The 24,532-nt window shown below is 41.4% G+C and overlaps 1 protein-coding gene across 12 annotated transcripts in view; it reads left to right on the top strand.

The window, feature by feature from the left end:
• The window catches only part of ARHGAP6 (Rho GTPase activating protein 6), a 551,232-nt gene that overhangs the window by 232,220 nt on the left and 294,480 nt on the right, over nt 1–24,532 (top strand). For 6 of the 12 annotated variants that reach the window (XR_012430351.1, XR_012430352.1, XM_074030123.1 and 3 more), the window contains exon 1: nt 20,516–20,714. The exons of the other annotated variants lie outside the window; for them this stretch is intronic. Coding sequence is in view for 2 of the 6 variants with exons in the window: in XM_074030123.1 (XP_073886224.1) it covers nt 20,667–20,714 (48 nt within the window). In the remaining 4 variants the exon portion in view is untranslated. Of the gene's footprint in view, nt 1–20,515; nt 20,715–24,532 lie in introns of those variants that run through there. 12 annotated transcript variants of the gene reach the window in all.

Raw genomic sequence — 24,532 nt, 5'->3', positions numbered from 1 at the left:
TACTTGGCAGTCCCGGGAGGACAGTTGAGTTGGGGGACTAGGGGCTTTGGAACAAGGGTGTCCTTGCTAAGCTCCTGTGGTTCGCTGCTAATTGGACTTCTCACTTTGTGAACCAAAACATTTAGAGAGTCTTGTCTTAGGAAAAGCAAATTATTCTGCCCCGTGATGGCGCTTCAGTTTGGAAACATCAAGGAGCTAGTCTCACTGATAACAGAGTTGATCAGGGGAGAGTATGCAAAGACAAGACCCAATTATCAAAGCACAGCCATTTCAAAGGGTTTTGAATAGATTGCACTTGTTTTGGTGAGAAACCAAATTAGAGAGTTCTGCCTCCTAAACTCTACATGGACTAATGTGTTGTTGGGAAGCACCCCTGCTCTGGGAGCTGCATTTACCTCTTGGTCATACTGAATTCCTTCATAGGAGGGCCTTTGATATATTTATTCTATAACCAAAAATGGCAGCCCTGAGATTGGACAGCATCCCTTTGATTTCCTGTGGACTGTCCTTTTCTGGAGATACGGTTTATTCTTTCCTAAGCATCAGAATTATGATTCTGAAAAGTTTTGCTTTTGAAATACTACATCACAGTGTCCTAATGAGAACGGTGAGCCATCTGCAACATTCAACACTTGGGTATGGCAGTCAAGTCTGGGCCCAATGAATGATTATGTTATATAACTCACCAGGTTCCTCCAGGCAGCAGTCATTGCCATTGTAATTGATTCCTGATGAGACTGTTTCTTGATTTGCTGGTGCTGTAACCACTGATGCTGATTGTTCTCACCTCCTGAAATTGTATTTAGTAACAGCATTCAACAAATATTACTCAAGTGGTTATTGTATATGGGACCAGGCTCTGGGGGTAAAAAATGAGTATGACAGCCTTGTCTTTGAGGAGACAAGTGTTTCAGGACGAAACAGACAAGATGAGCATCATAACAGAGGTATGAACAGGAAGCTAGCAGAGCTCCTATTGGAGGGTGGTGAGGTGAATCAGGGAATGTCCCTCCAGGAAATTCAGAGAGGCTAATGGGAGTTACACAGGCAAAGGAGAAATGGAAGGGAGGTGACAGAGGAAGAAGAGCATTATAGGTGGAGGGAAATTTCTCCTTGAAAACAAAGGAATCACATTCCATGTATGACCTAGAATTTCACTGGGCATCTCCTCTGGCAAGAAGTTGAGTAGAAGGATGGCTGCATTTTGGAATTTTCAAAGTGTGGAGAGGATGCTATGTGCACTGTAGTAAGTGCAAAACAATGGGTCGGATTTTTAAAAATTTCAGGTACACACATATTTATCTATATAGTGTGACGTGACATAGAAGTCACAGACTGTTGAAAAGTTTATGCCATAAAAATAAATAGCAATTTGAGTTCACTTCCTGTGAGTGGCCTAGGGTTTTTAAGACAAGACAGAATAATAAGATGTCAAGGGCCAAATACAGACATGGATGTTTTAGAATCCTTTGCTTTTCTGTTCTCAGAGCACATGGCATTTGGTATAACTGAATCCAGGGCAGATGGGTGCAAGCCCCATTCAATTTTGAGGGGAAACCAGTTAACAAGCATGTGTCCAAATATGGGATTAAACTTGCAAGGCAAGCGAGTTGCTTCCAATAACACTTAGAAAACACTAATTAGTGAGAGGGAAATACTTCATCAAATGGTTTGAGAATAGTAAAGACAAATGCAACAAGGAAACATTGTTTTTAGTTACAATTTATATTGTTCTATAAGAAATGGGGCTGCAGGTGCTTTCCTCAGACAAAATGAATCCTAAATACATTTACCTAAGGTTTCTAGAAATAATACAAATGTGTCTTTAAAAACTCAGATACGATAGAGGAGCAAGATGGCCGAATAGGAACAACTCCAGTCTCCAACTCCCAGGGCGAGCAACACAGAAGACCGGTGATTTCTGCATTTTCAACTGAGGTACTGGGTTCATCTCACTGGGGAGTGCCGGACGATCAATGCTGGTCAGCTGCTGCAGCCCGACCAGCGAGAGCTGAAGCAGGGCGAGGCATTGCCTCACCTGGGAAGCGCAAGGGGGAAGGGAATCCCTTTTCCTAGCCAGGGGAACTGAGACACACAACACCTGGAAAATCGGGTAACTCCCACCCCAAAACTGCGCTTTAAGCAAACAGGCACACCAGGAGATCATATCCCACACCTGGCCGGGAGGGTCCCACACCCACGGAGCCTCCCTCATTGCTAGCACAGCAGTCTGTGATCTACCGGCAAGGCAGCAGCGAGGCTGGGGGAGGGGCGCCCGCCATTGCTGAGGCTTAAGTAGGTAAACAAAACTGCTGGGAAGCTCGAACTGGGTGGAGCTCACAGCAGCTCAAGGAAACCTGCCTGTCTCTGTAGACTCCACCTCTGGGGACAGGGCAATAACAAACGCAGCCCAAACCTCTGCAGACGCAAACGACTCTGTCTGACAGCTTTGAAGAGAGCAGTGGATCTCCCAACACGGAGGTTGAGATCTGAGAAGGGACAGACTCCCTGCTCAAGTGGGTCCCTGACCCCTGAGTAGCCTAACTGGGAGACATCCCCCACTAGGGGCAGTCTGACACCCCACACCTCACAGGGAGGAGTACACCCCTGAGAGGAAGCTTCCAAAGCAAGAATCAGACAGGGACACTCGCTGTTCAGAAATATTCTATCTTCTGCAGCCTCTGCTGCTGATACCCAGGCAAACAGGGTCTGGAGTGGACCTCAAGCAATCTCCAACAGACCTACAGCTGAGGGTCCTGACTATTAGAAGGAAAACTATCAAACAGGAAGGACACCTACACCAAAACCCCATCAGTATATCACCATCATCAAAGACCAGAGGCAGATAAAACCACAAAGATGGGGAAAAAGCAGGGCAGAAAAGCTGGAAATTCAAAAAATAACAGCGCATCTCCCCCGGCAAAGGAGCGCAGCTCATCGCCAGCAACGGATCAAAGCTGGACGGAGAATGACTTTGACGAGATGAGAGAAGAAGGCTTCAGTCCATCAAATTTCTCAGAGCTAAAGGAGGAATTACGTACCCAGCGCAAAGAAACTAAAAATCTTGAAAATAAAGTGGAAGAATTGATGGCTAGAGTAATTAATGCAGAGAAGGTCCTAAACGAAATGAAAGAGATGAAAACCATGACACGAGAAATACGTGACAAATGCACAAGCTTCAGTAACCGACTCGATCAACTGGAAGAAAGAGTATCAGCGATTGAGGATCAAATGAATGAAATGAAGCGAGAAGAGAAACCAAAAGAAAAAAGAAGAAAAAGAAATGAACAAAGCCTGCAAGAAGTATGGGATTATGTAAAAAGACCAAATCTACGTCTGATTGGGGTGCCTGAAAGTGAGGGGGAAAATGGAACCAAGTTGGAAAACACTCTTCAGGATATCATCCAGGAGAACTTCCCCAACCTAGTAGGGCAGGCCAACATTCAAATCCAGGAAATACAGAGAACGCCACAAAGATACTCCTCGAGAAGAGCAACTCCAAGACACATAATTGCCAGATTCACCAAAGTTGAAATGAAGGAAAAAATCTTAAGGGCAGCCAGAGAGAAAGGTCGGGTTACCCACAAAGGGAAGCCCATCAGACTAACAGCAGATCTCTCGGCAGAAACTCTCCAAGCCAGAAGAGAGTGGGGGCCAATATTCAACATTCTTAAAGAAAAGAATTTTAAACCCAGAATTTCATATCCAGCCAAACTAAGTTTCATAAGTGAAGGAGAAATAAAATCCTTTACAGATAAGCAAATGCTTAGAGATTTTGTCACCACTAGGCCTGCCTTACAAGAGACCCTGAAGGAAGCACTAAACATGGAAAGGAACAACCGGTACCAGCCATTGCAAAAACATGCCAAAATGTAAAGACCATCGAGGCTAGGAAGAAACTGCATCAACTAACGAGCAAAATAACCAGATAATATCATAATGGCAGGATCAAGTTCACACATAACAATCTTAACCTTAAATGTAAATGGACTAAATGCTCCAATTAAAAGACACAGACTGGCAAACTGGATAAAGAGTCAAGACCCATCAGTCTGCTGTATTCAGGAGACCCATCTCACACGCAGAGACATACATAGGCTCAAAATAAAGGGATGGAGGAAGATTTACCAAGCCAATGGAGAACAAAAAAAAGCGGGGGTTGCAATACTAGTCTCTGATAAAACAGACTTTAAACCATCAAAGATCAAAAGAGACAAAGAAGGCCATTACATAATGGTAAAGGGATCAATTCAACAGGAAGAGCTAACTATCCTAAATATATATGCACCCAATACAGGAGCACCCAGATTCATAAAGCAAGTCCTTAGAGACTTACAAAGAGACTTAGACTCCCATACAATAATAATGGGAGACTTCAACACTCCACTGTCAACATTAGACAGATCAACGAGACAGAAAGTTAACAAGGATATCCAGGAATTGAACTCATCTCTGCAGCAAGCAGACCTAATAGACATCTATAGAACTCTCCACCCCAAATCAACAGAATATACATTCTTCTCAGCACCACATCGTACTTACTCCAAAATCGACCATGAAATTGGAAGTAAAGCACTCCTCAGCAAATGTACAAGAACAGAAATTATAACAAACTGTCTCTCAGACCACAGTGCAATCAAACTAGAACTCAGGACTAAGAAACTCAATCAAAACCGCTCAACTACATGGAAACTGAACAACCTGCTCCTGAATGACTACTGGGTACATAACAAAATGAAGGCAGAAATAAAGATGTTCTTTGAAACCAATGAGAACAAAGATACAACATACCAGAATCTCTGGGACACATTTAAAGCAGTGTGTAGAGGGAAATTTATAGCACTAAATGCCCACAAGAGAAAGCAGGAAAGATCTAAAATTGACACTCTAACATCGCAATTAAAAGAACTAGAGAAGCAAGAGCAAACACATTCGAAAGCTAGCAGAAGGCAAGAAATAACTAAGATCAGAGCAGAACTGAAGGAGATAGAGACACAAAAAACTCTCCAAAAAAATCAATGAATCCAGGAGTTGGTTTTTTGAAAAGATCAACAAAATTGACAGACCACTAGCAAGACTAATAAAGAAGAAAAGAGAGAAGAATCAAATCGACGCAATTAAAAATGATAAAGGGGATATCACCACCGACCCCACAGAAATACAAACTACCATCAGAGAATACTATAAACACCTCTATGCAAATAAACTGGAAAATCTAGAAGAAATGGATAATTTCCTGGACACTTACACTCTTCCAAGACTAAACCAGGAAGAAGTTGAATCCCTGAATAGACCAATAGCAGGCTCTGAAATTGAGGCAACAATTAATAGCCTACCAACCAAAAAACTCCAGGACCAGATGGATTCACAGCTGAATTCTACCAGAGGTACAAGGAGGAGTTGGTACCATTCCTTCTGAAACTATTCCAATCAATAGAAAAAGAGGGAATCCTCCCTAACTCATTTTATGAGGCCAACATCATCCTGATACCAAAGCCTGGCAGAGACACAACAAAAAAAGAGAATTTTAGACCAATATCCCTGATGAACATCGATGCAAAAATCCTCAATAAAATACTGGCAAACCGGATTCAGCAACACATCAAAAAGCTTATCCACCATGATCAAGTGGGCTTCATCCCTGGGATGCAAGGCTGGTTCAACATTCGCAAATCAATAAACATAATCCAGCATATAAACAGAACCAAAGACAAGAACCACATGATTATCTCAATAGATGCAGAAAAGGCTTTTGACAAAATTCAACAGCCCTTCATGCTAAAAACGCTCAATAAATTCAGTATTGATGGAACGTACCTCAAAATAATAAGAGCTATTTATGACAAACCCACAGCCAATATCAGACTGAATGGGCAAAAACTGGAAGCATTCCCTTTGAAAACTGGCACAAGACAGGGATGCCCTCTCTCACCACTCCTATTCAACATAGTGTTGGAAGTTCTGGCTAGGGCAATTAGGCAAGAGAAAGAAATCAAGGGTATTCAGTTAGGAAAAGAAGAAGTCAAACTGTCCCTGTTTGCAGATGACATGATTGTATATTTAGAAAACCCCATTGTCTCAGCCCAAAATCTCCTTAAGCTCATAAGCAACTTCAGCAAAGTCTCAGGATACAAAATTAATGTGCAAAAATCACAAGCATTCTTATACACCAGTAACAGACAAACAGAGAGCCAAATCAGGAATGAACTTCCATTCACAATTGCTTCAAAGAGAATAAAATACCTAGGAATCCAACTTACAAGGGATGTAAAGGACCTCTTCAAGGAGAACTACAAACCACTGCTCAGTGAAATCAAAGAGGACACAAACAAATGGAAGAACATACCATGCTCATGGATAGGAAGAATCAATATCGTGAAAATGGCCATACTGCCCAAGGTAATTTATAGATTCAATGCCATCCCCATCAAGCTACCAATGAGTTTCTTCACAGAATTGGAAAAAACTGCTTTAAAGTTCATATGGCACCAAAAAAGAGCCCACATCTCCAAGACAATCCTAAGTCAAAAGAACAAAGCTGGAGGCATCACGCTACCTGACTTCAAACTATACTACAAGGCTACAGTAACCAAAACAGCATGGTACTGGTACCAAAACAGAGATATAGACCAATGGAACAGAACAGAGGCCTCAGAAATAATACCACACATCTACAGCCATCTGATCTTTGACAAACCTGAGAGAAACAAGAAATGGGGAAAGGATTCCCTATTTAATAAATGGTGCTGGGAAAATTGGCTAGCCATAAGTAGAAAGCTGAAACTGGATCCTTTCCTTACTCCTTATACGAAAATTAATTCAAGATGGATTAGAGACTTAAATGTTAGACCTAATACCATAAAAATCCTAGAGGAAAACCTAGGTAGTACCATTCAGGACATAGGCATGGGCAAAGACTTCATGTCTAAAACACCAAAAGCAACGGCAGCAAAAGCCAAAATTGACAAATGGGATCTGATTAAACTAAAGAGCTTCTGCACAGCAAAAGAAACTACCATCAGAGTGAACAGGCAACCTACAGAATGGGAGAAAATTTTTGCAATCTACTCATCTGACAAAGGGCTAATATCCAGAACCTACAAAGAACTCAAACAAATTTACAAGAAAAAAAACAAACAACCCCATCAAAAAGTGGGCAAAGGATATGAACAGACATTTCTCAAAAGAAGACATTCATACAGCCAACAGACACATGAAAAAATGCTCATCATCACTGGCCATCAGAGAAATGCAAATCAAAACCACAATGAGATACCATCTCACACCAGTTAGAATGGCGATCATTAAAAAGTCAGGAAACAACAGGTGCTGGAGAGGATGTGGAGAAATAGGAACACTTTTACACTGTTGGTGGGATTGTAAACTAGTTCAACCATTATGGAAAACAGTATGGCGATTCCTCAAGGATCTAGAACTAGAAGTACCATATGACCCAGCCATCCCATTACTGGGTATATACCCAAAGGATTATAAATTATGCTGCTATAAAGACACATGCACTCGTATGTTTATTGCAGCACTATTCACCATAGCAAAGACTTGGAATCAACCCAAATGTCCATCAGTGACAGATTGGATTAAGAAAATGTGGCACATATACACCATGGAATACTATGCAGCCATCAAAAAGGATGAGTTTGTGTCCTTTGTAGGGACATGGATGCAGCTGGAAACCATCATTCTCAGCAATCTATCACAAGAACAGAAAACCAAACACCGCATGTTCTCACTCATAGGTGGGAACTGAACAATGAGATCACTTGGACTCAGGAAGGGGAACATCACACACAGGGGCCTGTCATGGGGGGAGCGGGGGGAGGTGGGAGGGATTGCATTGGGAGTTATACCTGATGTAAATGACAAGTTGATGGGTGCAGCACACCAATATGGCACAAGTATACATATGTAACAAACCTGTACATTATGCACATGTACCCTACAACTTAAAGTATAATAATAATAAATAAATTAAAAAATAAATAAATAAATAAAGTGTATAAGCCCAAAAAAAAAAAAAAAAAAAAAACTCAGATACATGAAGCAGTAGAATCCAATTTGGAAGTCCTCTTGACCTAGGGAGTCTGATTTCTCTTTGGTAAGTTGCCTGTTTCCGTACTATAAATGAAACAAAATAATTGCTATGTTAGTAGAGATGAATATATGGAAGATGATTTTTTCTTTTGGGCTTATAAAACTCCAGGAGGGAAAAGATGAAAGCCAAAAGTAGAAAAAAATTCAAAGGAAACAAATTGCAATTTTAGTTTTCTAAATCAGGGGTCGGTGAACATTTTCTGTAAAAGGCCGGATATTTTAGGTTTAGTGAATATGCGGTTGGTCTCTGGCAACTGCTCACCTTTGCTGGTGTAGTGAGAAAGCAGTCATAGACAAGTAAACGAATGGGTGTAACTATGTTCCAAGAAGACTTTATTTGTGGATAATGAAATTTGTATTTCATGTATTTTTCATATCATAAAATGTTATTTTAATTTTTCCAACCATTCAAAAATGTAAAAAAAATTTTACCCACCCTGTGCTAGATCTGAGACAGTTATCTCCCCACAAGTTTGTTCTGTTAGAAACTTCTTGGTTGAAAAGCAACATGCTTTCCCTTTAAAGTTTTCATAAATTTGTTGAATGATGATGTTTTCCCCCACTGGTGTTTTCCTACTTTTTTCTAGAATGCTCTGTGCTCTCGTAACACTTTCTAACATCTGTTGTCATCATGCATTTATTAAGCACTCACCATGAACTGAAATGCTGGGGACAGACGTCAGAGGAAAAGAAAATATTAGCAATAGAAAGTGGTACAGAAGCTCCTCTATTTATGGAATTTCAACTCGTGCACTTTCAGAGATACAAACAAAAGCATACCCTGGAGCAAAGCCCTCTGGCTCTCTCTTCACCACCAAAATATGCGTCAAGAGGTTCTGGGAGCTTTTAGTTTCTGCCCTTTTTAAAAAGAATTTCTCATTTTTCAGTCTATGGAATATTTGCTGTCTTTCTGCTAGGTGTTGAGGAATTTTGCCAGGAACCCCATCGTATGTGATAACCTCAGAGGACTTGAAAGAAGAAAGTGCTGGTAAGAAGTAGTAGAAGTAAAGGCAAGATAGAAACAGTTTTTTTTTTTTTTTAATTGAAATAGGTCAGAAAAACTGTTGTAAGCCCTTTGGCAGGAAGAATGATTTTGAGGACAAAGATCCCATCATACAACCTGAGAGAAGCTCTGTACTTGTGTAATAATAGCAAACATTGATACAGAGCTTCTATGTGCCTGGCTGTGTTTTAAGCGATTACACGATCATATGAGTGTCCTTTTTCACTAATTTAATCACCACAAAAAAAAGTGTTAATCAGCTAATGAGCTTGAGAAATGACTGATGAAACAGTGAAACTTGAATGTGGCTCTGGAATTAGCATCATAGTCCTATTTGTGTTAATTTAAGAGAAGGAAATAAAGTGTACCCAGTCATGGATGGTTCCATGGGTTTGCAGCTTTTGGCATCTGCCCAACCTTAAAGTAAGAGGCAGAACAGCAATGCTATTTTGGGGTGATATTATGGATGCTAAAGCTGTTGAGGAATTCCCTGTGTTGCTTGTGGGCAGATTACCCATTTCCGAAGATTTTCAGTGTATGAAATGAAACAGGTCGAATGTAGGCAAAGATGTCAGCCAACGCATTTATCAGTAAGGAGGAGAATGAAAAGATCGACTCATACCTCACCCAGGTTGAAATCTTGAGGTTGCAAGCTTCTACCCTGTTCAAGACCTCTGGACATAGGAACAAAGTCATAAATAGCCTTTAGAGCTTAACATGTATTCAACCAAAAAGCATAGTGGACTCTGTCTGTGCTCTGCCCGGAATATCTCAGATCTTTTACCAGTTCTGTGTGCCTGTCCCATTCACCAGCTTCTGTGTAGTTTTGCTTCTAATGACCAACATCTGTGAACACTCTGTGGGGTTCTGGAGCAGTTGCCCTATATTCACAAAGAGCAGGATGTGCCTGGGAGTTTACATCACCCTGGGGGTGTCCCACAGCCCATGACTGACTGATGTGTGTGAAAATATTGAAGTCCAAATTCTTTGGCGAAGGCGGGACAAAGTTTAGATGTAATTAATACCCCAGACCTTCCCTCAGGACCAGACTGAGACAACTAGGACTTTGCTAGAAATCACACGCTTACTTGGTTTTATTCCCTTCCCTACCCTGTTATGTTCACCCCTTACCCGTTTCTCCTGGGAACAGGTTCTTAATAAATCAATTGCACATCAGTCCTTATCTTAGTATCTGCTTCTGGGGAACTCTACCTAAAGCAAGAAGCACATATATTATTAAGACAGAGAAACATTGCAAGGCTTTACCTTAATTAGCAATGAAATATTGGATGAAATAATGGACTGAATGAATTGATAGAAGCTTTGCACTACTCATGTTGTAGTTAGGGAAACAGGAAAATGATAAAACATTGAAATAATGACTATTACATTTTAGAGTTTGAAGGTCGTATAGTGAGACTGCCCACATAGTGCAGCCTCTCTGGCTGATGGTAATGTAGGTTCAGCTTATATATGGTCAGGGAAGAAGATACTACCACCTCCTGGGACAGTTGCCTTCCTTCCTCCTTCCCTCCCTTTCTTCATTCCTTATTTCCTTCCTTCTACTTTATGGAGATAAAATTCACATGCCATACAATTCATTCATTTAAAGTGAACAATTCCTTGGTCTTTAATATATTCAAAGTTGGGCAACCACTATTAACATCAATTTCAGAACATTTTCATCACCCTGTAAAGAAAAACTGTACCCTTTAGGTATCACCCCCTCAACTCCTCAACCCCCAAGCTCTGCAGTCCTAGGCAATCCCACATCTACTCTGTGGATTTGCTTATTCTTGACATTTTGTATAAATGAAATAATATAATATTTGGTCCTTTGTGACTGGCTTCTTTCAATTAGCTTACAATTTTCGAAGTTCATCCATGTTGTATCAGTATTTCATTCCTTTTAATGGCCAAGTAATCTTTCATTGTATGGATCGATCATATTTTGTTTATTCATTCATCAGTTGGTGGGAATTTGGTTTGTTTCTACCTTTTGGCCGTTATGAATAATTCTACCATGAACATGTGTGTACAAGTTTTTGTGGACCTATGTTTTCATTTCTCTTGGCTATATACTAGAAGTAGAATTGCTAGGTCAGATACAGAAAGTTCTTTCTATATTCAGACAAACTCTGAGTCTCCTTAACTTCCACACTTGGTACTTATCCAGCTTTCTGAAGAAATATGGACAAGATTTTCTTATGCATGACATCCCCTCAAATTATTCATCATCTTTATGTACTCCTTCAACTTTCAAAGACTGAGTATCTTCTGTTCTTTCAATCATTCCACTGCAAAAATGGGACTTACAGAAATGCAAACTGATAGCTTTGAGGTTGTTACATTATCTGTTATAATGTAAAAAACAGCTTTCTTTTGTTCCAAATCTCAGACTTTCCCATCAACAACAGGGAACAAGTGGCTAAGTTATTTTGCCAAGATAAGAGAAAACAAATTATTTTCTGGGTAAGAAGGCTTTTTGATAGACTCTGCATGAATTTTCCCTTTGGAAATCAAGAGGACTAATGATTTGTGTAGTTTATATATACATTTGTAATTTCTTGACATGTTAATGTGAGAAAAAATTCTGTGCTTCTGAAAAATAAAATTTGATGGAAATCAGTTATCTTAAGAGCTTTAAAAGAAGTCACGTGTAGCATTCTTTTTATTCTTAGTCATGAAGACAATGGGGAGAAAACTTGACAAAACCACAGGAAAATGTAGCAAGTTACTTAGCAGGCTCTGGGTTGTGCTGAACTGGGCCAAATGTTATGGTCATTTCTTCTTCTGTAGCTGTGAATGGGTCTGATCCTTGCTTGTTAGTCATATACTTAGGAATATTTTCCACCTTCTTTTAACATTAAATCCAGAGCTCAGGATGGCTTCTGACATTGTCTCATGCTATCAGCATGACGTTGGACAAGTCACCTGGTCTTTCTGAGTTTCAGTTTCTGCATCGTACTATCACTGCATCAGTGGCTTTCAAACTGTGTTGCACGGGATAACAACCAAAGAATCTTACTAAAAATGTCAATGGTGTGGTGCTACAAGGGATTATGCAAGTAGGCTCTGGAGAGGTCCTCACAATCTATTTTTTTTTTTAATTTCAAGGCTAAATTTTATTATTTAGAATATCTTTTTTAATTATTATACTTTAAGTTCTAGGGTACATGTGCACAACGTGCAGCCTTGTTACATATGTATACTTGTGCCATGTTGGTGTGCTGCACCCATCAACTCATCAGCACCCATCAACTCGTCATTTACATCAGGTATAACTCCCAATGCCATCCCTCCCCCTACCCCCTCCCCATAATAGGCCCCGGTGTGTGATGTTCCCCTTCCCGAGTCCAAGTGATCTCATTGTTCAGTTCCCACCTATGAGTGAGAACATGCGGTGTTTGGTTTTCTGTTCTTGCAATCATTTGCTAAGAATGATGGTTTCCAGCTGCATCCATGTCCCTACAAAGGACACAAACTCATCCTTTTTGATGGCTGCATAGTATTCCATGGTGTATATGTGCCACATTTTCTTAATCCAGTCTGTCACTGATGGACATTTGGGTTGATTCCAAGTCTTTGCTATTGTGAATAGTGCCACAATGAACATACGTGTGCATGTGTCTTCATAGCAGCATGATTTATAATCCTTTGGGTATATACCCAGTACCCACCCAAGTGATGCTGATGCCCATTTTCCTGAAGACCATACCTTCAAAAACACTGACTAGCCATTTCCTTCTGGTCCCTCTTCCTCGTGTTCTGTATTCCACCGAAAGGGAGAAGAAATATTATTATCTTTCCAGGTAATATCTTTTCATCTGTGCTGTGTGCAAGGACACAAAGGAAGACAACTAAAGTTGAAATAATGAAAAAAGTCCCAGTCTGATGCTTAGATTATGATTTATTAGAATTATTTTGACTGTAACAATTTTAACCAAAAATAGGGTTTCTTAACCTTGGAACTATTGACATTTGGGAACAGATCATTCTTTGCCTTGTGTGTGGGAGGCTATCCTGTGCATTGTAGGAAGTTGAGCAGCATATCTGGCCTCCACCTACTAGATACCAGTAGCAGCTCCCCCTCCCTCCAAGTTACAGCAACCAGATATGCCTCCAGATATTGTCAAATGTGCCCTAAGGGGCAAATTTGCCCCTGGCTGAGAACCACCTTCATAAGGCATGGTCCCCAAAGAAAAGAATCAAGAAATTAGGCTTGGAGCAGTTTTCTTCGGTTGGTTCTTATTGCACAGCAAGGCAAAGAAGGCCCTGCTAAACTGTTGGTGCTTGACCTTTATGTACCAAGCATTCCTGGGGGATCTGGAACTCCCTGGCTCATCCTCTCTATTTGCTGGATTAATGAGATACAGACAGTTTAAGTGACTTGGCAGGAAAAGGACATTCTGTTTTATTCTCCTCATTTTATTACACTCCTGACAACAAATTCTTAACATTTGCCTTATATGTTCTGCTCCCTATCATTATCACAAGATAGATTAGTAGGTGAGGGGGGTAGGGAAACCAATATATGTGAAATTGCTTTGAAACCTGCAGACACTAGAGTAATGCCAGGTGTCATCATTCATCCTACTCCTGAGCCTCTGAAGCCAGGAGTTTCTTGAGGTTATAAAAGTGGTTTTTTGGGGGGTGACTAGTCAAGTACTCCAAAGAACTCCAGAGTGGTCAGTTTTGATCACACAAATGGCCAATTTTTACCCAGTCTGTTAGCCTTTTAACAGCACACCATGTTGCGTGGAGACCCACTTGTGTATGAGTCTTCAACGATGGGTGGAGACCCAGGGCTCAGTTCTACTCTTCTGCTCTGGAGAACTTTCTCTTTGTTTTCTTGGGTGGTGCAAGACCTACTTCACTGAAAGAAAATGTGTTGTTAGTGTGAGAGGCACTGCTAAGTGGAAATTATTGAAGGATGAATTCCTTATGTCTGTGAAAGGTTTCTCCACCTTGGCACTCTAGACATTTGGGACCAGAACATTCTTTGTTGTGAAGGCTGTCCTGTGCAGCGCAGGATGTTTAGCAGCATCTCTGGTCTCCACCCACTGGATGCAAGTGACACCCTTCCCCTGCAGTTGTGGCAGCCAAAGATAGCTTCAGATATTGCCAAGTTTCTTCTCAGTGGCAAAATTTCCCCTGTTGAGAATCACTGGCCTAGGAGGTGTGGATGTGACACCAGCAATCTAATGAATGGGTCTGACTTGTCAAAAAGAATCTCTACCTTGAAACATACTGGAATGGCCTGCAAAGAGATTGGGGTCAACTACCATTTACATCGCAACTCCACCATTTATTAGATGTGCAAAACAAGTTAATTACCCTCATAAATAAAATTAAGATAATCATACTTTCCTTCCGGGTTGTTTTGCGGATCCAGATGTTTGCAAAGCATCTAGTTGAGCCTGTGACGTAGGTGCTTAATGAATAGTGGAATTGTTACCATTTCAAACAACAATTCTAGCACCTGCAGTGTTGGCGTTGTCATGGGAATTCTGCAGGGTTTAGACAACTGAAACACTGTGCAACTGTGCAGAAGAAAGGAGATTATGATCAGAGGAATGAAGGCAATAGACTAACATTTGATTATGGATATAAATGAAAAATCATTTCTTAATTCCCAGACGGTTATTTGGAAAGTCATAGCTGGAGAAATTGCGGCCTCTCCTTTTTGCCTAATGACCCTTTAATTGAACATATAAGAAATGTCTCTTTTTAGGTACTTTTTAAGGATACCCTCTCTGGTTGTGTGGCATAGAGTAGAAATTCTTCAGTGAAAATATCAAAATGGCAAAAACAAGATAAGCCAATAATACCAAATAGAATCTACTGTAATGGTCATTCTTTTTTCCTCACCCTTCCTTGCTTGTTTTCTTTCCCTGAATTCTCAGATTATCATATTCTTGACTCCAGTTGATGCATGTATTTATGATATTCTTCGTACTAGGGTTTGAAGCCAAAGACAATGGTACTATGCTGTGCCAGGATGTTCTCCTCTCTCTTCTCCATCTCTCCTATGTGACCACAGCTCCAGGCACCATTTTTGGAAATACCAGGAATTCTTCCTTCACTGCTCTTCAGCCCAGCTGTCTTCAGGCTGGGGGTTGTCTCCCTAAACTTACCTGGAAAAAAGAATGAGGACCTTCATTCTTCCTTATAATTTCTTCTATCTCTACATCCCTGGAAGGGTTAACAGGGTGGGAAGAAATTATGGCTGTAGAGCAAAATGATAATTCCTGAAATGGCATATATGTTTACAGTTGTCAGGCTGAGATTTTACCCCCAGTTTGCTGAAATTCTGCCTAATGAGATATCCTCCCTCAAAAGCACATTCGGTGTATTCATTGCTCCTGTCTGTGAGTATGGGTGAAGTCAGCCTTGTCATTGCCAATGCCAGGGCCCTAGCAGGGCTGGTAGGTTCTTCACTTACAGGAGACACATGATTTCAGATGAGGAGGGCCTTAAGCTGCTACTCCAACTCTCCTTTCTGATCCTGGACTTTGATTTCCTTAATTTCATCTCTGTAGCTCTATGAAAAAACTTTAAAAAGAGACAACTCTAAACTGTGTTCAGTCTTCATATAAACTGTGTTCAGTCTGTTTATACAATAGTGTAAATAAAGATTCTAATTAATACAGTTTGGAAAACTGTTAGGCATTGTCTAGTAAAGTTGAAGATATGCATGCCTATGACCCAGCAGTTATATTCCTGGGTTTGTACCCTATAAAAATGCATGCACATATGCACAAGGAGATATGTATAATGATGTTTAAGCAGTGTGGTTTTCAGTAGTCCAAGATTGAAAGGGACATAAATGTCCATCAACAGTTACAAAGATAAATAGTAATAAACACATATAATGAGTACTAGACAGCAATGGGAATGAACAAAAAACAGCTACATACAGCAACATGAATGAGCCTTAGAAACAGAATGTTGAGCAAAAGAAGTCAGCTACAATAAAAGCATACTTACGAATCTGTTTATATAAAGTTAGGAAACAGGCAACACTAAGCTCTAATATTTATGGATGCCTGACTTCCTAAAAAGCAGTGGATTTCAACCAGGAGTGATTATGCCTTTCCCCACTCCCTGGGGGACATCTGCAATGTCTAGAGTCATCTTTGGTTACCACAATTGGTGTAGGGGGAATAATACTGGCATATAGTGGGTAGAGGCTGGGGGTGATGCGAAACATTCTGCAATGTCAGGCTCTACCACAAAGAATGATTGGTTCCCAAATGTCAAGAGTGTTGGAGTTGAGAAACCCTGCTGGAAAAAGGAAGTGAAGAAGTGAAGTCATGACAGTGTCTACCACTGGGATAGGGGAGGGAAGTACAGCCAAGGGACATGGGGGTCTAGGGTACTAGCAATATTCTAATTTTTGACCTCAGTGAAGGTTAGACAGGTGAATGTTTTGTAACAATTCATTAAGCTGCACATTATATGCTATGATTTTTCCATTTCAAAATGTTAAAAATACTCTAGGGCTCTAGAGGCTAGATTAGCAGGGCAATAGGATGGCATAGTGTGGGCACTGGGTTTGGGGGAGGGGTTACCCATCTAAGAGGATCTCATAGTAACTCTGTTAATAATGGTGGGGCTGGGCCTCCAAGAAGGGCCTGTCCTGCCATCTGAAGTGATTTTTAATACTCAGATGGGCCCTCAGCTCTTCCTACACTATGAAGTTGAATTTGCTTTCACAGATTTGGGTAAAGTTTTTCTGAAAAAAGTAATCCCCTTGCATTGGCATTAACTGTGGAAAATTTTAACTCAGCCTATAGGCAGGCAGAATAAATGCAAACAAGGATTTTAATTTAAATGCTCTGGCAGAAAGGGCAGCATTCAGTTCTGGAAATGCTGTAACGTTTAGGGACAGGAAGACGTGGAAATTCCACAGTTAGCAGGGCACATTTTCTCTTAAAGGTGATGCTAGTAGAGTAACTCATACAGATTATTTTTAAGTCCTCTCTGGGGTGAATTATAAATATCTGATAAATTTATTTTTTAAAAAAAGAAAAAAAAACTAAACAAAGAATAACATTAGCCTAGCAGGCTCTTAACCAACAAATTGGATGAACTTCAGCCTCCTCTGAAGTGAGGTTTTATGTGCTTCTTGCTCCTTTTTCTCTCTCTCCATTACCCCCAAAGGATCAAACATGCATTCTGAAACCACATGCCATGTCAATATACAGTTTAGTTGACTTAGAACAATACCTGTGCATAGTATACACTTAGAAATATTTATAAAGTGTGGAATGATAGACAATGGATACTCAGAAGGACAGTGGGGGTAGATGATGGTAAATTACTTAATGGGCAAAATGTACATTCTTCTGGTGATGGATACCCTAAAAGCTCTGACTTCATTACTACACAATCTATCCATGTAATGAAATTATACTGCTACCCCATACATTTATACAAATAAAAATGTTAAATGTAAAATATTATTTGTTGAATCATGACCAAGTGAACAAATAACATGGGAAGGATACTTGGAAGTACAGGTATGCAAATAAAAATTTTGATTAGAGTAGTGTTTTAAATATACCCTGAAATATATTTAAATGAAATAATAATGTGTGAAATTCAAATTGTTTAAGATTGAACAGACTTCTTAGAGTTCTGCATGATCTTCTACATCCCTTCTGGAGCTTTGAGCCTTAAACAATTGGACTAAGAATTGAAGGAGGTGGATGATTCATTCCAAGGTGATTTAAGAGTCTTGCAGCATGAACTGATCATTTCTTTAAGTGCTTTGCCCAATCTCACAAAACTCTTCAAACACAGAGAAAAAACAACCCTATTGCACTTGAACATTTTACTCCAACTTAGCTATGACACTTTAGCAATAAATAATGCTAGAAGGCAGAAGTCATTCCTAAAATGTAAGTACACAGTGTGGGGATGATGGAGTATTTTTGGCTTACAAGAATGTCATTTAGTGACTTACTACATTTTTCAAAGAAAGAATACAAACCAAATCTAGGATGACCCAGTTTTAAGAGGTGACTTACTCAGGGGTAATGATCAAAAGGCTATGGTTAAGGTTTTAAAGACCCAGGGATTCACCTTGTGTTGTTTAAATAGATTAATAATTAAATAGTGTTTGTAGGGAAAGGGATTTTTAGCTTCAGGGGCTTAAAGGCAAGTGTGACAGAAGAAAAAGTTCTAAGGCTGGAGTGTTCATCTTTCTGAATAGACCACAGTGAAGTGAAAGTCCCTAAACTGGGGCTTGTCTAGGCCATTGAATTACATCTGTATACACATGCCCCCATCAGGCTGCCCTGGCTGCAGTTCTCTGAAAGATGCCAGATGGTGAAGCTCAAGCTGGTTCTCTGTCTTATTCTAAGGGTCTTTGATGACTTTCCTCTAAAGGTTGCTTTTAGCAGCAGAACAGAGTGAAAGTAGAGGGAACTTCAGTGTGTCATTTTTCCAGCTCTGCCTGGACATGTCGCAGAGCAGGGAAGGCCTCCAAGATGAATGGGCATGCTCATTTCTCTCACAAAGCAGAAGAAAGGAGACTTGGGTAGGTCAGACCGCGGGAGAACGAGAGACTTGGGCAAATAGTGCGGGAGAACGAGAGACTTGGGCAAATAGTTCAATTGACTTTCTCATAAGACAGGCAACACTGGAAGTTCCTGGGTTTGGCAAGGGATTGATTTTAAATTTATTTTTATTTTTTATGTTTGCAGTATAAAATACACATAGTGAAGGGTGTAAATTATACTGGTCTGAACTGTACTGCTCAGTGAAAGTTTACATATGGGTGTACTCCAGTAGCTGCCATACAGATCAAGATATAGATCACTTCCAGCACCCTAGAAGGTTCCCTTGTACCACCTTCCTAGTCAATACCACCTTCCCCCTTTGGTAACCACTATTATGACACCTATCACCATGGATTCCATTTGCCTATTGTACTTAAACATTTGAATTTCAGTTGCAGAATAAATAAGTGAAATCTTACAGTATGTACACTTGTGTCTCGTTTCTTTTTCCCAACATAATGTTTGTGAGATTAATTCATTTGTTCTGTGCATCAGTATCATTTTCCTTTTTATTGCTGAGTAGTATTCCATCATGTGCACAGACTATAGTTGGTTTGTCATGCACCAGTTGGTGTACATTTGGATCGCTTTTATTTGGGGCAATTATGCCTCAAGACAGTATGAACATTCTTGTATATGATGAGATTATTGTACTCTATATATCTAGGGGTGGAATTTGCTGGATCAGAGGATAGGCCTATGATTGAGTTTAGCAGATATAACCATACAGTTTTCCAAGTGGATAAACCATCATGGGACTATCTAATGGTAGATTCCTCAGGTCACTTGCACCTCTGGCTTCACATTCCCACTGCTAATTACAATTATGCTGCCAATTGTTTTAAAATGTTACATGGTTCATTCAACTAAATTGTAAGGGCTGAAATTCAGGGGCCACATCCAACTTTCCTCCCTCCTCCTCTTACACAGAGCAAGTGGAGAGTCATTCAGCTGGTTCAGTACAGTGGGACCCTGACAAATTGGCACAAGCTACCCCCAAACACATCTTCCACTTCGTAGCCACCCCTCTGGGGCTTGCATTGATTGATTTCATGAATCTGGAGTCTCTACTCTGGCCCCAGGCCTGGCTTTTGTCTGGGTTCAACTTGTGGGAGGCTGGACGTAAATTACAGAATGACAAGGCTGTGGAGGGAACTCTGTGATCTCCAAGGTGTTTTAAAGTACAGGTTTCCATGAGGCAATTTCAGAGCAGAGACCAGTTTTAAGGGTTATTATGAACCTACAGGATGTGTCCTGCAAGCCCCTCCTGGAACTCGGCTAGCCCTAGGTGACCAGCATCCCTCACAGCCTTGTCCCCTCAGCAGTTCCCCTGGGTAGCATGACTTGGTTCCTGTCAGTCCTGCCCTCTCCAAGGGTCCCCGCATTTGAGACTGTAACAGAAGAAGGCTTTCTAGAAAGGGAAACTCTGCCCTCCCAGGAGAAGGCTCTGAATCTCCTTCCACTGTCAGGCCCACACCTCCTTCAAAGTTAGTGAAAGTCTCTCTTTCTTGGAAACCCAAGTTCTCCCTCTCACTGGCATTGAAGGGTTTGGCAGTCCCCGCCTCAGCAGCCGGGGTCCCACGGGTCCGGGGAGGGTAGGGTAGCAGGAGGCAGGCGTGCCGGCCGGCCTGACACCTGTCGTGGGCGCGTTCGGCCTCCGCAACCCCCCAACAGCTGTCAGCGGTGGCTGCCGCAGGGACCAGCCAGGAGCGGAAGGAATTAAACGCCCGCCCATCGCATCAGACTCGGCCGCTCCCTCCTCCTCCTCCTCTTCCCCCTCCCACTTTGCGCCGCCTTCTCCAGGTCCCCACCGGCTCTGCGGCGGGACGCTGTGTCAGGGGCGCTTTGCATAGCACTCGGCACGCACGGAGCAGGGCTCTCGCCCCGGGGCTGCCCCGGGATGGCAGTGAAGTACGGGGAACTCAGAGAGACACCGTGACCCCAGGCTGAGCCCGAGGCGTGCCACTCCTCCCGGAGGCAACATGGGGCACCCGGTGTACCGCGGCGAGAAGCCCCAGCTGCACTACGCGGTGAGTGTCCTGACGCATGCAGAAGACACAGGGGGCGCCACTGGGCCGCCCCAGGTGGGGACTGCGAGGGGCGATGGTAGTCGGGGCTCCCCGCAGGTCCACGCAGGTCCACAGCTGAGGGGGTGGCGGGTGGTCGGGTACGTCACCCCGAAGTGCCACCTGCTCACTCAGTGGCGCTTCCTGAAATCTTTTAGAAGGTACGGGGAGCCCCAACCCTGGATTCAGTGTTTCTTTGCCCCAACGCTGTGGTCACTGCATCCGGGACCGGGGCTGGACTCTGCCACCGCCCCGCTGACAAAGGCTGACAAATGGGGTTCCTGGGGTTAGGCCTAGGTCGCTCATTCAGCCTTCAGTCAGATATGTTGAAAGGACGAGAATAAGACTGGACAGGAGGCAGGGCTGCTTCATGATCTCAGTGTGTGGCGAGTGGACTTGCAAAAGAAATGCTGCCGGGAGCATTGGGGTGCAGCCGTTTCACTCCTTGGAAAGGGAGTGCATTTCCCTCTTATTTTGTGACGGGACAGAATGTTGCACATTATCATTAATGTTGCACGCTAATACAAGAAAATACCAGGGGCTGTTCTGTCATACCTTCTCCCTCCCTTATGGTGTCTTCTGTTCTCCCTGTTGATACAAAGATTTACTGGGGACCTACTGTGTGCCAGGGACTGCGCTAGGTGCTGCAGGTACTGCAGGAAATACAACAGAGAGAAAACTCATGGGATTTGCCTTCTTTGAAGGAGTCAAGATTTCAAGGTTAACGACCGACAAATCCAGATACTAGATTGAGTATATTTTTGAGAGAGAGAAAAGAAAGGAAAGAAGGCAAAAAGGAAAGTTGTTTCCGAGGAATGACTACTACTTCTAAAAATTTGAAATGCCCCCTCCAGGAAGGGGGCAGAGAGAAGGTTTACCTTACTCCAGTCTTCAGACATTGATTTTCCACTTGTGAGATGTGTCGTTTTGAGATGAGACACTGCAGTTGTTCTGTCATCTGCTAATTTACTGAGTTTTCCTTGAATTGATTTGCACTGTTGAGACTGGACGTTCTGACTGCCAACTTTAAAAATTGGAGAGAAGCAGGCAGAAAGTTGACAAGAATCATTAATATTTATAATAAGGCAAAGACAGTTAACTGTCTGGAATTTGTGTCTTCCAAAATCCAGTCCCCAACATAAAAAAAAAAGAATTTTTTTTTTTTTTTTTTTTTGAAAAAAGGAGTCAAGGTGGACAGGGGTGGTGGACTTGGGCATCCTGGAGCTGCTCCAGTTGGTTCCTGGTGTCACCTGGGGGCTCCTGGATTAATTGCAGGGTCATTGGGCAAATTGCATACCTCGTACACTTCACTTTCCTCCACTGGAAAAATGAAGGCCTGAATTAGGAAATTGTTAAGATACCTTCCCAGGCAAACGTTCCAGGAACCTGTGATAGCTCTTTCTTTGGTTTTTCTATAGTTACTTGCCTTGAAACACCAAATGAGATACTTGTAAGTTACTAATGCTCGTTCTTATGTCTTGGAGACACTAGTGGCTCAGTGATGATTTGCCTTTTAAAGTGGTTTAAAGGATAACCACTTTTCAACAGAGGTTGCTTTGCACTGAAAGAGGTAGAGTCTGTGCTCATTGTGCCCATTCAACATCTCCACCCCACTACCTTTTCCAGATTTTGAACTGTGTGTTGGTACCCTTTGATTCATGATCTGAGGTCTTTTCCATTTACAAGAGTAGGGGTGGGGGAGGAAAGGTGAGAATGGGCTCCTTAAATTTAAAACAATCTATTCATTCAATGAATGGTTATTGCCTCAATTATGTAAATGTATTACAAAAATATTTTAAAATTATGATTTTAATTCAGCTGTCTCATTTTTCTAAAATCATAAACTGAAGAGTCACGCCGATGCTAATGTCCCCTTTGGGGCTCTGAAGACTGCTGATGAATTAGCCCTTTATTCCAGTGCAGATTATCATGTATGTATATTCTGATTTAAGACTATAAAAAGGAAGATTCCAAAGGGAATTTATTGGGATTCCAGGTTGGAATAAGTCACCCGGGCTCTCTGAAGTTTCCTATGCATACTTTAGGATGATAAAGCAGCAGCTCTGAATCAGTCACGTGTCCAGAGAATGTTCTTTATTAAGTGTGACCCATTGTTTTTCATATTAGTATAACCCTTGGTGGTATAATATCTATTCTAACGCTGCACTTTTGTTTACTTCCCTCATTTGGGTTTTGATAATTCCAGAGCTTGTTTTGCCTTTTAGCACAAATATTCCACTTACTTTGCTCAACATGGTTTTGTCCCACTGTGCATTTTCCTGTGATCTTGGGTTTTTTGGGGTCTGTCTTCCTTGACATGAATGACCCTCCATGTGTCCCTAATACCTCCTGCCTCCTCTGAAATATAATTCAGGGATAAGTATCTAATGGTCCCTTCAGTGCTTTTTAATTTGTCCAAGGTGAGACTGCATATAAGAGGTCAGTGGCTCACATTTGATTCATTCAATAAACATTTGTTGAATGCCTATCGTATTCCAGGTATTTGGTCAATTTTCCAAAGAGACAATTAGATAGTGAAAATGTTAGGAGTTGCTACGGATATCTCACTCATCTTTTTAAATGGTCATAATGGTCACAGAAAGCAAAATGCAATTAACTAGACAAGAACATCCTCCATTTATATAATCAGACATTTTCAAAGTATAGTACAGCTGTCTTCTTGCTTTATCATCACACACAGAAAAAAATGTGTGTTAGCAGCTAATGTTGTCCTCAAAAAATTTCCTCCCACAGTTTTCCCACATTCAGGTTATGGTGACTCCGTCCTTCAGCTGGGTGTTGTCCTTGATGCCTTTTGGTGACTGAATCAGATTTACATTTTCAGAAGCCTGCCATGATCCCAGCATGGAGTCAGGATGAGGAGGAGCTAGAGTGCATCCTGGTATTTGGGCCTGGGAGAGATTCGAGAAGATGACTGATGCTAGGGTGGCAGTTGGGCAGGAGGTTGAGAGCAGTTGGTGTATTGGAGAGATGCTTAGAACATAGAACCCATCAGACTTAGTTTGGATGGGATAAAGAAGTGATAGAGTATGAAGGATGAGGATGACATGAATGAATCAATGACTTTCTGGCAGCACTTCTAGAGAAGCTCTAGAAGTTTATATAATAATCAAATAATCATAATAATATTTCCCTCGTTATTGTCTTATACAGATTGCAAAATATCTGAACACAGTCTAGGTCAATTTCAGTCTCGAATCCAATTGCTGCCTTATGCATGTTTTCTATTTCCTGATTGAAGAAATCTAAGCTCAGAGCAGTAGAATTCAAGGCAGCACATGTGTCGCTGCTGACAGAACTGAAAGCTTTAACCAGGTGCCCTGATCCTGTAGTGCTTTTCTGAGTCATTTAGACAATCAGGATAGTCAAACCTAATCATCCCTCTGCAATCCACTTTGCCACAGTAATAAACCAACAACCAAATGTTGGACCTTCAGTGACTTCATGTGACTATCTATATTGTCAAATTGCCATGGCCAAATAGCTCTTTAATTTGACTAGTGTAGACAAAAACTAAAAATTTAAGTATCCATTAAGTTCAATGCCATATCTTTATGTCTTTCTGAAAGACATTTTAAAAAATCTGGATTAAAAGCTTGGCCTGGTGACTTACTGGGGACCTTAGAAGGCTCAAGCTTTTCTCTCCTGGTGCCCCAACCTGTCTTAACCCTCAAGTGGGGCAGAGAGAAGCAAATCAATGTCCATTATACAGTCACCATCAGGAATCCCTGGACTGACATCATTCACTTCTCTCTCACTGG

The sequence above is a fragment of the Macaca fascicularis genome, chromosome X, assembly GCF_037993035.2.
Source record: "Macaca fascicularis isolate 582-1 chromosome X, T2T-MFA8v1.1".
NCBI lineage: Eukaryota > Metazoa > Chordata > Mammalia > Primates > Cercopithecidae > Macaca > Macaca fascicularis.
Note: the sequence above shows the minus strand (reverse complement) of the source record. Positions and strands in the feature narration are given on the sequence as shown.